The 16,720-nt window shown below is 34.9% G+C and overlaps 2 protein-coding genes and 1 long non-coding RNA gene across 3 annotated transcripts; 1 reads left to right on the top strand and 2 right to left on the bottom strand.

Annotated features, from left to right (window-relative positions):
- LOC127501683 (interferon-inducible GTPase 5-like) lies at positions 1–4,379 on the top strand. Its single transcript, XM_051873832.1, has 4 exons — positions 1–223; positions 1,063–1,144; positions 1,605–2,172; positions 2,391–4,379. Exons 3-4 carry the CDS (start codon positions 1,605–1,607, stop codon positions 3,017–3,019), a joined length of 1,197 nt encoding a protein of 398 aa, XP_051729792.1. The 5' UTR covers positions 1–223; positions 1,063–1,144; the 3' UTR covers positions 3,020–4,379.
- A 654-nt stretch (positions 4,380–5,033) lies between these two features.
- Positions 5,034–7,540, bottom strand: LOC127501684 (gastrula zinc finger protein XlCGF8.2DB-like). Its single transcript, XM_051873833.1, has 2 exons — positions 7,113–7,540; positions 5,034–7,007 (listed from the first exon to the last, which is right to left on the bottom strand). The coding sequence occupies exons 1-2, from the start codon at positions 7,168–7,170 to the stop codon at positions 5,902–5,904; spliced, it is 1,164 nt and encodes a 387-aa protein (XP_051729793.1). The 5' UTR covers positions 7,171–7,540; the 3' UTR covers positions 5,034–5,901.
- A 2,683-nt stretch (positions 7,541–10,223) lies between these two features.
- On the bottom strand, positions 10,224–15,907 carry LOC127501690 (uncharacterized). The gene is made up of 4 exons (XR_007926677.1): positions 15,304–15,907; positions 13,220–13,957; positions 12,516–12,590; positions 10,224–12,353 (listed from the first exon to the last, which is right to left on the bottom strand). It is a non-coding gene; the product is annotated as an uncharacterized LOC127501690 (long non-coding RNA).
- Between the last annotated feature and the right edge of the window lie 813 nt (positions 15,908–16,720).

Here is a 16,720-nt window from a genome sequence, read left to right as displayed (position 1 = left end):
TGCCTTGTTTTTTTTTGCCTTGTTTTCTTTGTTATGTCCCTCTGACTCTTGTTACTATGGTGATTTGGCAGGGAAAGTGAAAGTATTTATTTTTTGGGTGGATCTCGCTCTGCTTTTGTTTTTTGTCCAGTGGAAAGTTAATAGGTCTGTGCAGTTTCAGGCTTCATTTCAGATCATATGCTGTCAGTGTCTTCTTGCTGTGTCGATTGCTCCGAAGAATTTGGTAAGAAAGATATAGACTACTTGACTCCATGTATTTTTACTGTTTCACTTATCTTTCAAATGTTTATAGAACTTTTAAAAACTTTTGACAGGAATATATTTCTTGTTGTGAAATGGAATGGTTGGTAATTTTTGGGCTATCCTCATACAACATTTAGCGTGAGGCAGCAAAATAAAAAAAAAAGTAGTATACATTTATTTATATCCTGTAAAGTCTCCTTCAATGTTGTAATGTAAAATCCATTTTAGAAGCTTTTTTAGCAATCAAATGTAACATTGAAAATGCCTGATGAATTAATTACTTTGGACCTTGTGTTTACCCATGGGTTCTTTATCTCTGAGCTTGTAATATATGACTCGTTGTTATCGGACCATAAGCCAATTGTATTTACTTTGTCTCTCCCTGAATTAACCTTTTCATCTGCTGAAGCTCAAACACAGTCACGCTACTATTCATCCCACTTTAACTCTGATTTTAATGTGCTAGTATTTAAAGGGATAGTTCACCCAAAAATGAAAATTATCCCATGATCATGGGATAATTTTCATTTTTGGGTGAACTATCCCTTTAATAATCTAATCTTTGGTCATCTTAATTTACTGACAGTCCCTTGCTCAAAGTTTAAACACAAAGGAGATAGAGCCTTCTTGGTTGTGGGGCCGAGATTGTGAAATAGTTTGCCTGTCCATCTTAGAACAACTCCTTCTTTATCAGTTTTTAAATCTCTTCTTAAAACTCTTGTTTTCCTTAGTCTTTAATAAATGTTAATTTTTCCTACTTGTTATGTTTTATATTTTTAATAAACTTAAACTCAAACTTAAAACTTTTCTTTACAACAGTGAGTTCCACATTGGTGAAGGAAACAACAGCTCCTCTATTCTCGGGCTAAATTCTTCCTGTCTCGTGCTCTGAAACATAAAGGTGAGATTGAAAAAATGTCTGTGTAACACTTTACAGTTTAGTTTTCAAACCACACCTATTAATTATGTATTTATTTATTTGCATTTAGGATCTGTCTTGTGATGTCTATGTTTACATTGCATAAGCACAATTCCCCTGAAAAGTGTGAAGGTCATTTTTTACGAAACTTAAAATAAGTGTATGATTTGTATATCGAACTATATTGAACATCTAAAAGTATGGTTTAATGAATCATGTTGACAGGATCTGTATGGAGAAATGCTAAGATATGAGGCAAATTATGCAGCAAATTAAAACTCTTTATAGTTGATGGCCCATTTGACCTTCCAGCAGTTTAAATGGGACTTTAAGTTTCAGCTAAAATGGACCAACACACAGAAAGGGACTTCTGACTTCTTAAGCAACATATTTTCAACAGTTTCTTTTTATAACAATATTGAAATTGACGGTTCTTTTCTAGATGGATTTTCTTGAAGAATATGATGTGATAACTCAGGAGGACCTGGAGGATATTAAAGAATCCATATCTACTCAGGATCTTCCATCAGCAGTACAGACAATCAAAGAGTACCTCAAAAAGCAAGATCTTGTAGAACTTAACATTGGTGTGACAGGAGAGTCAGGTTCTGGAAAGTCCTCATTTGTCAATGCGTTCAGGGGTTTAGGGGATGAAGAAGAGGGCTCTGCTGAAACTGGCCCAGTAGAAACCACTATAAAGCCTCAAGTTTACCTTCACCCTAAATACAAAAATGTGAAAGTGTGGGATCTTCCTGGCATTGGAACACCAAACTTCAAAGCTGATGAGTATCTTGATCTGGTTGAGTTTGAACGCTATGATTTTTTCATCATCATTGCTTTGGATCGGTTCAGAGAATGTCACACTCAGCTGGCCAAAGAGATCATGAGAATGGGAAAAAAGTTTTATTTTGTTCGTTCAAAGATTGACGCAAGCATTGATGCTGAGAAGAGAAAGAAGAACTTTGACCAGGAAAAAACACTGGATATAATTCGAAAGGATTGTGAAAATGGTTAGTTATTCAGTTTATGACAATGATTTGAACAACAAAAAGATAAAGATGTTGTGTTTAAAATTGTTGCATTGAATGATAGTTTACTAATGTAAAAACAACAATTATAATAAGGATTCAACTGATAATGATACATATTAGCCTGTTTATTAGATATAATAATTGTTATTATTATAATTATTTATCACTTATTTATGCCCTTTATTGTTTCTGTCTAGGTCTGAAAAAGATCGGTATAGAGGATCCTGTCGTGTTCCTGATCTCTAACTTTGAGCTCGGCAAGTATGATTTAAATCTGCTGCAGGAGAGGATGGAGAAAGAGCTTCCACAGCATAAAAGACGTGTGTTGATATTGGCTTTGCCAAATATTACACTGGAGATTAATGAGAAAAAGAAGAAAGCTCTAGAAGCAAATATTGGAAAAGTAGCCTTGCTGTCTGCTTTGGTGGCTACAGTTCCTCTTCCCGGTCTTTCATATGCTGTGGATTTAGTCCTTGTCAAAAAAGAGATTGAATTGTACTACAATGCTTTTGGTCTGGATGATCCATCCCTACAGAAGCTCTGTGATAAGTCGGGGAAGACCATTGAGGAAATGAAGAGTCAGATGAAGTCACCTCTGCGTTTTGGGATAAACAAAGCTTCAATTTTATCTTTACTGGGTGCTGCATCTGTGGTTGTGGCTGAAAATGCAGTTGAGTATGTTGCTAGCCTCATACCCATTCTTGGCACTGTGGTGGCAGGAGGAATGTCCTATATTACAGTCTCAAGCATGCTGAAAAGAGCTCTGAATGACATAGCAGAAGATGCCAGAAATGTGCTAATTTCTTCAGTGGGAACTGCTGTGTAAACGTGATCGAATGTGCCAGAATAGAAATTTAGATGTAGCTGATGCTTTTATTGTTTGGGGGAGTAGTGCTTGTTTGGCAAAATGTCTTTTTTTTGTTGGAACAAATTTCTGTTAGTTCAATAAATGTAATCTTGCATTTCTTTCACTTTGTTTAATTGATAGCATGTTTGGTTTTGGCCCTCTCTTCCTTTTAATTATCTTTCCCCTTGGACAAATAATGCTGCCATTTCTACACTTACGATGCATTACATTAGAAAAATGATCACTTTGGAGTTTCTGTCATTAATTATTCACCCTCATGTCGTTCCACACCCGTAAGACCTTCATTCATCTTTGGAACTCAAATTAAGATATTTTTGATGAAATCCAAGAGGTTTCTGATTCCCAAGAGAAAGCAACATAATTACCACATTCAAGATCCAGAAAAGTAGTAAAGACATTGTTAAAATTGTCAACATGACTACAGTGATTCAACCGTAATTTTATGAAGCAACGAGAATACTTTAGTGTGCAAAAACAAAACAAAAATAATGACTTTAGTCAAAAACTTCTTCTCTTCCTTGTCAGTCTCCTATGCTGTTTATGTTGTATAGACGGTGCAGCGCTTCCAAGTTCTACATCAGAACGCCAATTCATATTTGAAATGGTAATAATATTTCACAATATTACCGTTTTTACTGTATATTTGATCAAATAAATGCAACCTTGGTGAGCAGAAGATGACTTGTTTTCAAACTTTTGACCGGTACACACACACACACACACACATATATATATATATATCAGCCCAGGCTCATTAGAAAAACATACCTGTGTCAACATTTTTGCAAAATACGAAATATGTTGCGTCGTGCATGTTTCACTACAGTTTTAAAGTGAAATGCCCAGTAAGTGACACTAAAAGCGTGTATAGTTTTTTCGGGAACAGATGAACGTGAATATGGCAACATTTTATTATGTTGTACGTATCACTGCAGTTCTGAACTGAAATGTCCAGTGAGTGGCGCTAAAAGCTTAATGCTCCATCACGTTTAATAACGTGCACCTACACTAAACCCTAAACCTCCCTGTTGAGAAAAACAGCATATGCTGGTTAGGTATGTTTTGAAGCATGGAAGCTGGTTTGAGCTGGTTTAAGCTGGTTCTGAGCTGGAGCTAGTTGCTAAGGACCAGTACTTGACCAGCATAAACCAGCTCAAACCAGCTAAGGACCAGCATAAACCAGATACCGGTAAAAACTGTTTTGAGGTCATAACATAATTGTGCAAGGAGCTGCGTGAAAACAAGTCTTTATAAATCCATAATCTGGCCCTGTAATCATAATTGTGTGTGAAAACGATTAAAAGTGCTTGCTGTTTAACTGCCTCTAGTGTTCATTTCTGTTAGAAACTACAGTGTACATATTGGTATATATATATTTTACATTAGTAAAAGAGTATTTTTATATTTTTTTCCATGCTTTTTAATTTGATTATGCTGTTCACAATGCTTCATTGTAGTTTCTTCCCTCACTAAAACTGTTACAGTCTTGTACCTGTCTTTTTGTCCGATTTTCAAAAACAAAGTTTGTAGTGTTGTGATTCACCTTGTAGTTGATTGGCTTGGTTTATGGGTTATAACTCTTTAACGAAGACTATTTTAAAATCCCTATGGGAAAAATAAATGAAAAAAGTACTGAGAAACAAAACCAGCGTCACTGAAAAAGGGGCGGGTATTGTTGCACTCTATACTAAATAAGAATGGACCAAGAACCTGCTCCGGGGCAGGTTTTGTTCTGGGTAAGAGATCGCAATCCAAGACTGGACCAATCAGATGTGAGCAAAGTGGCACTGACACATTCAACAGAATAAAGTCACTCCCCCAGTTTCTCTTTCTGCAAATTAAAGGTCACTAGATAGTAAAAACAAATATTTAATGATGAAATTGTCTGGCTTTAATGATAATTAAACATCTATTGCCATATCTTTATAGAGAAGCTCATGCAATTTATGCAGAGGATCGAGACGACACAAAATCTGCTTAAAACATGATGAGTTTGAGTTTATTACATTTTGACCACATTGTTTGTCAAAATATAACCACATAAGAACTTACATACCCTTATTTCAAAACTACTAGATAGCGTCTGTAAAACAAGTACACATTGCTGAATTGTCAGACACAGAACACTTCACTTTTCCTGAACAATTTCATTTTCTCTCAGTGATGTTGGCGTGTCAGAGTCTAAATTATGAGAGGAATCGCCTCTTTAATCACACGTAGAAAACATCCGGTGTCATTTTAAAAATTATGAGCTGTTACTTGTACAAATAGATTAGCAACATTAAATACAATATTAAACCTTTGATTTAATAAAGTAAACTACAGTAATATTCATTACAATCACATTTTTTATTTTTATGTTTTCACATTGTTCGGAGTGATTTCAATGCAAAAGTCCTCAGTTTCTAAATGCATCATGACTGAATAGCTAAAGTTGTTTGAATTATGATTAGACTATCATTGTTTCACAAATGCCTCATATGCACACAATTAATGAAAATAGCTGAACTTCAAAACACACAAAAAAATGTAACCACTCCAAATGGTTTGTGTTTTTGATTCACCGAAATGAATCAACTTTTGTTTAAATATAAATTCTTCCTAAATAATAATAATAATAAAAAAATCACTCGCAGTCAGATTTAGAGCTGCATGAATGGCTGCGTTACAGCTCTCATAATAATAAACACAATAGATTTGTTTTAAAGAAAACTATGGAAAATTCATTATATTGATACAGGAAGAGGGAATGCACATGTACGTACAATGACGCTGCCAAATGCTTTGTCAAATGATCAAAGCTTAATACTAATTTTAGCAAATTTCCTTCTTAAATGAAATCAATCTATGGAAACAAATTCCAGCTTTTGCTTAACCTGAATGTCTTGTGAATGTATTATTTGTGATGCCGGCAGCTCTGGACAACACTTTTGCTTATGGTTCTTTAGATGAGATATTTGATTGAAACTCTTCCCACATGACGAGCACTGATACGGCTTACTTCCAGTATGAACTCTCTCGTGTTTTTTCAGGTTTCCTGACTGAGCAAAACACTTTCTACAGTACGAGCACTTGTACGGTTTCTCTCCAGTATGGACCCTCTCATGTTCTGTCAAGATTTGTGGGTAAAAGAAACGCTTTCCACAGTATGAACACTCGTACGGTCTCTCTCCGGTATGAACTTTCTGATGTGAATTTAAGGCACTGGATGAAGTGTAGCTCTTCCCACAATAAGAGCATACATAAGGTCTCACACCAGTATGTACGCGCTCATGCTTTTTTAATAAGTGTGGTTCTAAAAAACTCATTTCACAAAAAAAACAAGCGTAAGGTTTCACACCAGCATGAACTTTAAGGTGTGCTTTTAAATGCACTGCCAAAACAAATGTTTTATCACACTGATCACAGCTGAACAACCTCACTCCAGAGTGAGTGTGCAGGTGTTTTTGAAGAGTGCTTTTGAATCCGAAACTCTTTCCGCACTGAGCGCATGTGAACGGTTTTTCTCCCGTGTGAATTCTCATGTGCGCATTTAATTGATTTTTATATATGAAACTGTTTCCACACTCAGTACAGGTGAACAGCTTTTCTCCAGTGTGAAATCTCATGTGTTTAACTAAGTTTTCTTTACGAATGAAAGTCTTTCCACACTGAGTGCATGTGAGCAGACTTTCTCCAGTGTGAATTCTCTCGTGTCTCTTAAGGTCTGGTTTGTAAGTGAAACTCTTTCCACACTGAGTGCATGTAAACGGTTTTACGCCAGTGTGAATTATCAGGTGTCTGTTTAGGGCTGGTTTACATGTGTAACTCTTTCCACACTCGGAGCAGGTGAACGATTCTTGGACTTGAGATTTTGCAGCTTGGTCCTCTTCAGTCTTTAAAACGACTGCATTTTCATCTTCATTTTTGAAATAATGAGGTTTGTTTCCATTCACTTCCATCAAGTCTGAAATCAACATTTTAAATGCACAAATATGAAAAGTATTTTAGATGTCAGATTTCATCGTAAAATTCCTCAGCAGTTATTAAAAGAATGAAGGAAAGCACCAACCTGTTTGTTCCTCTGTATCTTCATCTTTAATTCTGCAGGGTTCTTCCTCAAACTCCATCCTTACAATAGTATGTCAGTAGTTGATCTTGATCACCAGAATTACAATCTCTCAATTATCCAGTTGCAAATATTTTGCTCAATTAGTCATTTAGAAACAATTTAACCGACTAATTTCAACTGCTAACACAACGCATTATCTTCACAAACCCAGTCAGTAACGAGCTTATTGTTTAACGAGCCTAATTCGGTTCTTTTCGATTAATTTCTGAGTGATTCACTAAATGAATTGACTCGTTAGTCGTTTGGATTAAGATTTTTCCTAATAGATAATAACATAAACACCCACAGTCTGAAAAACATCACAGATTTAGAGCAGAATGAACTGCTGTGTTTATTTTCTCTTCCCTCCCTCGCTTCTCTTCGTCTCCTAGGACCGGATGTACGTCATTGTTTACGTTGCACGAGCGCCCCCTGTTGGCGGTGTCTTTACAAATCGGTTCTCCCTGGAAATCAGTTCTCAGTTAATGATTATTCTAATTTAAAATACATAAAGCTCACTATATAGTGCATAATAGAACAAATTTGTGCTGGATTGAATGTTAATTAATAAATAATAATAATAATACCCTAATTAAGTAAAAAAATTAACATTAGTTTTATTTATAACTAAAATATTTGGACATTTAACACTTAATTTAACCCAATTACATTGAAGATAATTGTGAATACATATAGGGTAAGCGAAAATGCATGTATAAACTAAGCTATCAGGCTAATCGGGTATCTGTAAGCTATGCTATTACATAAGCTACCAAATCCAGACATTAATGGTCATTATAATGTAGTTAAAACAGCTTGATTTTGTAGGAAGAAAGTACCTATTAAAAGTAATTTGAGCCAATTTGATCGCTTGGGGTCCTGATTATGGATTTCTACGGGGTCACCACCATATTCAACTATCTAACCTACGTAAATTAGTATATATATTTTATCTGTTACCTTATTATACACAGAGGTGATCCAAGCTATTTTTTTCCTCAAATAATAGTGTACAACTATTACACATAGCATCAGTATTAAAAATGGTTTGCAACCATGTTAATGCAGAACTCCAAATCATGAATTGTGCTATACTTCCTCAGTATCCCCTTAGACATGATAAAAATGACAGTTTACCAACATTTAATTGTAAATATTTTATTAACACATTTTGTACTTTGTATTCCAAAACATTACAATATTTTATGTACCTGTAAGCATGAACACAGGGCTGATATTACCCATAAATTACATCTGAAATGCCTGATTATATATAAATTGAGGAAAAAAACATTTGTAACCCCATGATTTCATATGCACTTAAGTAAATGTGTTCATGAAATAAAAAGGAACGAACTTATTTCTCAGTCTCAAAATATTTTGAGATTTTATTGATTTTAATGCAAGAAAGACGTTTTTATATTTTTCTCAATGCATCATTGTTTTAAATTTTGAGCAATGCTTTTTATGAATCCATAGACTAGATAACTGACTGAAACTCTTCCCACATGAAGAGCACTGGTGCGGCTTCACTCTAGTGTGAATCTTCTCATGAGATTTCATGCCATGTAACTGAACGAAACTCTTTCCACAGTGTGTGCACTGGAACGGTTTCTCTCCAGTATGAACTCTCTGGTGTCTTTTTAATTCACCGGATGTAATGAAGGTCTTCCCACACTCAAAGCACATATGAGATCTCACACCAGTATGAAAGTATGCACTTTTAAGTTGTGCAAGTGTCTAAAATCATAAAAAGAGCAACTGTGTGGCTTCACGCCAGCATGAACTTTAAGGTGTGATTTTAAGTAGGATGCCAAAATAAATGTTTTATCACACTGATCACGGATGAACGACTTCACTCCAGAGTGAGAGCGCAGATGATCTCTAAGAATAATCTCTGGCTGCAAAACTTTTTCCACACTGAGTGCATGTGAACATGTTTTCTCCAGTGTGAGTTTTTATGTGCAGTGTGAGTTTTCATGTGCAAATTTAAGTTTGTTTTTTGAAGAAAACTCTTTCCACAATAACTGCATATGAACGGCTTCTCTCCAGCGTGAATTTTCTTGTGACACCTTAGGTTTGGTAACCTTTTGTAACTCTTTCCACATTGATCGCATGTAAACGCTCTTTCGCAGTGTGAACACTCATGCAAATTCAACCTTCGTTTGTTAACGAAACTCTTTCCACACTGAGTGCATGTGGACAGGTGTTCGCCAGTGTGAATTCTCATGTGTTCTGTTAAGTTTTTTTTTCTCTGTGTAACTCTTTCCACACTCAGAGCAGATGAAAGGTCCTTTGTGTCAGCTTGTTTTTGTGGAAAAACAAGCTGGAAAAACTAATTTCCATCTTCATTTTTGAAATCATGAGGTTCTTCATCTTCATTCACATCCTTGGCGTCTAAAATCAACATGGACAAATGTGAAACACCTAAAAGCATAGCTGAACTAGTTTAAGTTTTATAAGTATATTTATAGGAAAACACCAACCTATCTGTTGCTCTGTATCTTCATCTTTTATTCTGCAGGATTCTTCCTCAAACTCCATCTTTACAATAGCCTATATTTCATACAATGGAACAAATTGTCATAAAACTATTTTGACAGTTAGAAATGTATTGCGTTGAAACTGATAGCACCCTACTCTAAGATGTTTCTCTAAGAAGTTTGAGAACCACTGCTCCAAACTAACGCACACAAACCCATTGCGATTGATTTATTGAAAGTATAATCTATCAAATATTAACTAACCACCTAATATAATTAAATATTAAGTTGTTATTATTATGTGTTCTTTTGTCAATTTTCATGGCTTTTGTTTGTTCTATGGGTGGCTCAGCAAAACAGGCCAATGAGACTATTAAATACCATTATTCCTTTCTATACAAACATCTCAATGATCTTTTAATTATACAAATACAATTTTTAAAAAACTTTAATTAGAGATCAAGTAAAAATCATATACGCTCGTTCAATGGTTCACTGCTGGGGGCTTTGAGGTTTTATAATGTTTTGTAAGAAAGCGCCAACCGATTTTTGCTGTTTTCATCTTTTATTCTGCAGGATTCTTCCTCAAACTCCATCTTTACACTGGGTTGCAATTGGAGTCCTGTGAGAAGATGGTAATATTCCCCAAACTCTCTCACGGCTGTGGAAGCAGCTTCACTGACTCATTTAGCAGATCATCATCACACCTTACAGTCATCTTAATTACCCAGCTATAAGTGTTTTGCTCAAAGAGTCATTAAGAAACAGTTCCATGATTTGAGAACCATGATGGGCTCAAAAAGATCATGTGGTTGAAATGAAAACAACTGGCGCCAAGTCAAACTGTTGTCAAATTCATATAGAAACACGTTATTCTGAGGATTGAGACTACATACAAATCTGCTCAATGGAGACAATAAATAGGACATCATTTTTATTTCACGTTTCTCCAAACAGTTCATGAATGTAAACCATACCACAGTTCAGAAAGTTCATATTGAAAACACTGTTGTAAACATGTTTCCTACAGTGTTAAACCCCCGATTAGGCTAAAATCTACCCAAATATTGTCAGGGAAACAAAAAAATAATTATCTAATGACATGTTCATTGAAAAAACAACTAGTTAAGGACCAGTCAACATTTCAATTACTTAAAACTAAAACATGTCTCAATATCCGATTCCCATTCCGAAATAATATTCTCAAATATAGACTCATTATAAGGAGAGTAAAATGCACTTTTTAATCAACAATGAAGGGAATTTATATATATATATCCCACGTTTTATTTCAAAAGAATGAATTAATACTGGAGGCTTAATTAATAACTATGGATACAATGTTCAAACCATTTAATTTCAACTGTTGTAAATGTGTCAGTCAAAATACACAAGATGCTTTTTTTTCTTGATGTAACACAATGGCTATAGATACAACGGATGACATTAATATTAGGCCTAATAATAGCACATCACCTCTCAACAACCAGACAGAGATGATGGAGACACTTAGTTTTACTATCCTCTAAAATTGGGGCATTTTGTCCTTCCCACAATCTCCACTGTTGAACAACAATCTTCACCCAACCCTCTAGGTACACCTTGGCAATATAATAAAATGGCATTGCTTTTTATGTTAAGATTTGTGATATGATCTGACAGTGCACTTATAACATAAGTCATCAAGCATTTTGTTTTATGATAGAACTTAAGTAATTAAAGCTAAAACCTGGTAACCATGAGTGAATAAAATGTGTAAAAGCATATTTGTCATTTTAACAGAAGCATTCTCACTAAATTAGGGGCATTTTCACCCCCTTCCAATTACAAATTTTGCATGCATCACTTAGATAACTTTGAGCAATGCTTTCTCTTATGAACATCTAGTTTAGATGTTTGGCTGAAACTCATCCCACATGAAGAGCACTGGTGCGGCTTCTTTCCAGTATGACCTCTCTGATGAGATTTTAAGGCTGTTATCTGAGCGAAACTCTTTTCACAGTTTGAGCACTTGTACGGTTTCTCTCCATTATGAATTCTCTCATGTATTTTTAAGTCTCTCAATGTAGTGAAGGTCTTCCCACAGTCAAAGCACAAATGAGGTTTCACACCGGAATGAAAACGCTCATGCACTGTTAAAGCATGTCGATCTGAAAACCTCTTTCCACAAAAGGAACAAATGTGAGGCTTCACACCAGAATGAATATATAAATGTCTCTTTAAGTATAACTCCACATTAAATGTTTTATCACACACATCACATCTGAACGACTTCACCTTGTTGTGAGTGAGCAGATGCATTTTGAAATGACTTTTGGATCTGAAGCTCTTTTCACACTGCGTGCACTTGAACATATTTTCTTCAGCGTGAGATTTCATGTGCATATTGAAGTTTGCTTTATTCATGAATCTCTTTCCGCACTTAGAGCAGGTAACAGTTCCTTCCTCAGGGTGAGTTCTCATGTGCACATTTAAGTGTCCTATCAGAGTGAAAGTCTTTCCACACTGATTGCACGAGAACATATTTTCTTCAGTGTGAATTTTCATGTGATTCTTTAAGTTGTTTTTACGCATGAAGTCGTTCCACATTCTGAGCAAGCAAAAGGCCATTTGAAACCAGTTGTTGGAGCTTGTTTTTGTGTGTCAGTCTAGGAAATGGCAGCATTTTCATTTTCATTTTGAGTCTGATGCCGTTTGTCTTCATTCACTTTCATTAAGTCTAAAATCAACATAAAATTCACAAAATTAAAGAAAGCAATATGAGAACAAACAGAAATAAAAGTGCGCTTGTATTTAGCAAAACTAATGAGCATACCAGTATCTGAATCTGTTTTCATCTTATTGTTCCTCAGAAATTAAGAGAATGAAGGAAAACACCAACCTGTTTGCTGCTCTGTATCTTCATCTCTCATTCTGCAGGGTTCTTCCTCAAACTCCATCTTTAAAATAGTTTCTCCTGTGGGAAGATGGGAATATTCCCCAGCATTTAAACTCTCATGAACGGCTGTGGGAGCGGCTTCGCTATATGAAGGTGTGAATTGTGCTGCCGTTGCTCATTTAGCAGATCATCATCACACCTTACAATTCGCCAGCTTTAAGTGTTTTGCTCAACGAGTCAATTAGAAACAATTCCATGATAAGTTTTTATCTTTATCTTCTACTGTTAAGGTCAAATATTTAAATAGTTCTTGCAAAATATTAGTCACTTTAAAAAATAAAAGTTGGATCAAACATGTTTTTTTTAGTCATGCCTTTAACCCTTTCGCACGTGAGTTTAAAATATTCTAGCTGAGCCCCCAACGTGAGTTTTTTTTAAAGGGTTAGTTCACCCAAAAATGAAATTTCTGTCATTAATTACCCTCATGTCATTCCAAACCCATAAGATCTTCGTTTATCTTTGGAACACAAATCAAGATATTTTTGATGAAATCCAAGGTTTTTTTTTTTTTTTTTAGAAAGCTACGAAACGTCATTCAAGGTCCAAAAAGGTGTTAAAGACAGTTAAAATAGTCAACGTGACTACAGTGGCTCAACCTTAAAGGGTTACTTTACCCAAAAATGAAAATTCTGTCATTAATTACTCACCCTCGTGCCGTTCCACACCCGTAAGACCTTCGTTGATCTTCAGAACACAAATTAAGATATTTTTGTTGAAATCCGATGGGGAGCAATGACATTTCCTCTCTCAAGATCCATAAAGGTACTAAAAACATATTTAAATCAGTTCATGTGAGTACAGTGGTTCAATATTAATATTATAAAGCGACGAGAATATTTTTGGTGCGCCAAAAAAAAAAAAAAAAAAAAACGAATTATTTAGTGATGGCCGATTTCAAAACACTGCTTCAGGAAGATTCGGAGCATAATGAATCAGCGTGTCGAATCATGATTCGGATCATGTGTCAAACCGCCAAACTGCTGAAATCACGTGACTTTGGCGCTCCGAACTGCGGATTCGACACGCTGATTCATAACGCTCTGAAGCTTCCTGAAACAGTGTTTTGAAATCGGCCATCACTAAATAAGTCGTTATTTTTTTTTTTTTTTTTGGCGCACCAAAAATATTCTCATCGCTTTATAATATTAATATTGAACCACTGAACTCACATGAACTGATTTAAATATGTTTTTAGTACCTTTATGGATCTTGAGAGAGGAAATGTCATTGCTCCCTATGCAGGCCTCACAGAGCCATCGGATTTAAACAAAAATATTTTAATTTGTGTTCCGAACGCAGTTCAGCATCACATGCATACGTCATGCTGCTCACGTGAACAGGAGTCGGCCAATACTGAGCCGGCGTTCGGACGTAGAACCTGGAAGCTGCAATGAAAATAGCATAGGAAAATGACAAGAGAGAGACTTCATAACATTAAGGTTGAACCACTGTAGTCATGTTGACTGTTTTAAAGATGTGTTTACTACTTTTCTGGACCTTGAATGTGGTAATTTTAAATTGCTTTCTATTGAGGATTTAAAAAAAAAACCTCTTGGATTTCATCAAAAATATCTTAGTTTGTGTTCTGAAGATCTTACAGGTTTGGAACGACATGAGGGTGAGTAATTAATGACAGAAATTTCATTTTTGGGTGAACTAACCCTTTAAGGTGACTTTTATTTTAGAACGCATCACATTATTATTTTCATGGCGACGTGTCATGCTTGTCACATGACACACCGCAGCCACAATAGTGTTGTATGACAGATGTAAATCGCTTTTATTTAGTTTTTCCTATTTTATTCAAAATATTCACAAACTTGTTAACTATATCATAAACTGTTCGATATTCCAATTTTCAAATATATTTAAGTATATGTGTATGGTCATTTAAAAACCTTTATAATGATCATGTTAGTTGATCTATAACGCGCAATGTTAGTTTGCGCTGCAATTCAGACTCAGAGAATCGGATCTGTCAGATTTACATTACGCAAATTCATCCACTTCTCCCGAAACATGAAAGTAAGTGACAGCTGAAGTACGAGAAGAATAGAGTAAACTATATAGTTTGGTTACCTATATAATGTGTATCTGATATGAATAAAACACGTCGCCTATTTATAATCGCTCCCATAGTTATCAGTATGTATTTTTTTGCTAGTACTTATGTGTATTTAAATGTATGAATCCTAAAATAAACATTATATTATTGAAAACACTGAATAGTTATGATATATGCTGAGCACGTTTAACAAATTAAGATATTTGTGATAAAATCCGAGGTTTTTTTTTGTCCCCCATAGAAAGCAACATAATTACCACATTCAAGGTTCAGAAAAGTAGTAAAGACATTGTTAAAATAGTCAACGTGACTACAGTGGTTCAATGAAGCTACAAGAATACCTTGTGGTAATTACTTTGCTTTTTAAGGGGAATAAAAAAAAATATCTTAATTTGTGTTCCAAAGATGAACGAAGGTCTTACAGGTTTGTAACGACATGAGGGTGAGGAATAAATGACAGAATTTTTATTTTTGGGTGAACTAACTCTTTAATGAGTAATGACTATCCAATGCTAAAACCTAACAACACTTCAGTCGATGCACTTTTTTGATTACCAGCCAAAAACCAGTTGTTATCTGACAAAAAGCAACAACTGACTACTTAAGAATATATTTCATGAAACAAATCACAAATATAAGTTAACAAATGGAAATAAACTTCCTCACCTGGCTGGAAAGACGAGACGTCAACCCCGCGATTCTGATTCTGTTGCAACTCTGAAATGAATCCGGTCGGGAACGCGGTCTTTTCTGGTTTCGCCAGATTATTATTTATTTTAAAACAAAGCAATGGAATCACAACTTTTATAGTTCATATTTCATAAGACTTCGTTGCAAAGTAAGAATTAAACATAAATTAAGCCGATACAGATTTAAAAACAAATTTCTTGCTGCTGAAAAGATGACTGACCAGAACACGGTCTATCTGGGGTGTATTCCAGAAAGCAAGGTTAACTTACTGTCACATATCTACCCTGAACTCTCGGTTGATTAACCCAAACCTTGCTTACTCGGGGTATGTTGGTTCCAAAAACCCAGGAGTAAGTTCAGCCAACTCAGAGTATGTTCCCGGTTAACACAAAAGACAATCTCAACAGAGCGACGAATGATTCAACATGGAAACAGACGCTAAGAAAAAGCGCGCCATTCTACTTCCTTCTTCTTCTTTTGTTTAATTGGCGGTTTACATAGCCTACTTAGTACACATCGCCACCTATTTGGTGGTGGTGAAATCATTTTTTCAATATTTTCATTTAATAAGTAATCTTTATTCACTGAGATTAAGAATTATATTGTTTGTTTGAAGGTATTTTTTTAATAAGATATCACATATGTACTTTATTATAGAAATTATAGCATAGAAAACGTCCTGTTATAAAAAGGGGGAAAAAAGCAGATCCATGTGTGATGACAATAAAATAAATACATATGTTAGAATTGAATAGACATTTAAAATGACTGCTTTATAATATATATATATATATATATAGAATGTTTATTTTGTATATATATATATATATATATATATATATATATATAGAATGTTTATTTTGTATATATATTTATGTATAGAATGTTTTTTTTTTTTTTTGGAACAGTGATCTCTGAAGTAGGCACAGTGCAATGTCGAGGGGAAAAGCCTAGTAAATGGCCCAATCCTGAATAAGTTAAAATAAACATGTAATAATTCAAATTATTTTATTATAATAGTAATATTCATATTATAAAAGTATATATATATATCATGTTGCCATTCTGTACACTGAGTTTTAGTAGCCTATATATTGATTTAACATAAATACCTTGTGCGTGTGTATATTCATTGCACCTATCTGTTCGGTTCAATGTTATTTTCATATGGAAGTCCATGGTTATGATTATTCATAAGTATGCAGTGTCGTAAGTACATCTCTGACGTTTATAACAAACCAAACAGTTTGAAAATCGGTAGAAAATTGAGCAAGTTATGGTTATTTAAAAAGTACATGCACCATTAAAACACAATGTTACGAGTGAGCGAGCTGACTGTTACAAGATGGCCGCCAGGTGCGGACGTCGAGAACAACCAATGAAGCACAGACAT

Source organism: Ctenopharyngodon idella, chromosome 19, assembly GCF_019924925.1.
Source record: "Ctenopharyngodon idella isolate HZGC_01 chromosome 19, HZGC01, whole genome shotgun sequence".
In the NCBI taxonomy this organism is placed as follows: Eukaryota; Metazoa; Chordata; class Actinopteri; order Cypriniformes; family Xenocyprididae; genus Ctenopharyngodon; species Ctenopharyngodon idella.
This window is presented reverse-complemented; position numbering and strand designations above follow the sequence as displayed.

What these genes read in the sequence shown, in the direction of transcription:
- LOC127501683 (XM_051873832.1), top strand. Translation starts at nt 1,605, where the DNA reads ATGGATTTTCTTGAAGAATATGATGTGATAACTCAGGAGGACCTGGAG. An exon ending in TCGAAAGGATTGTGAAAATG is followed by an intron (nt 2,173 to 2,390) that starts GTTAGTTATTCA and finishes GTTTCTGTCTAG; the next exon opens with GTCTGAAAAAGATCGGTATA.
- LOC127501684 (XM_051873833.1), bottom strand. Translation starts at nt 7,170, where the DNA reads ATGGAGTTTGAGGAAGAACCCTGCAGAATTAAAGATGAAGATACAGAG. An exon ending in AGATACAGAGGAACAAACAG is followed by an intron (nt 7,008 to 7,112) that starts GTTGGTGCTTTC and finishes TGTTGATTTCAG; the next exon opens with ACTTGATGGAAGTGAATGGA.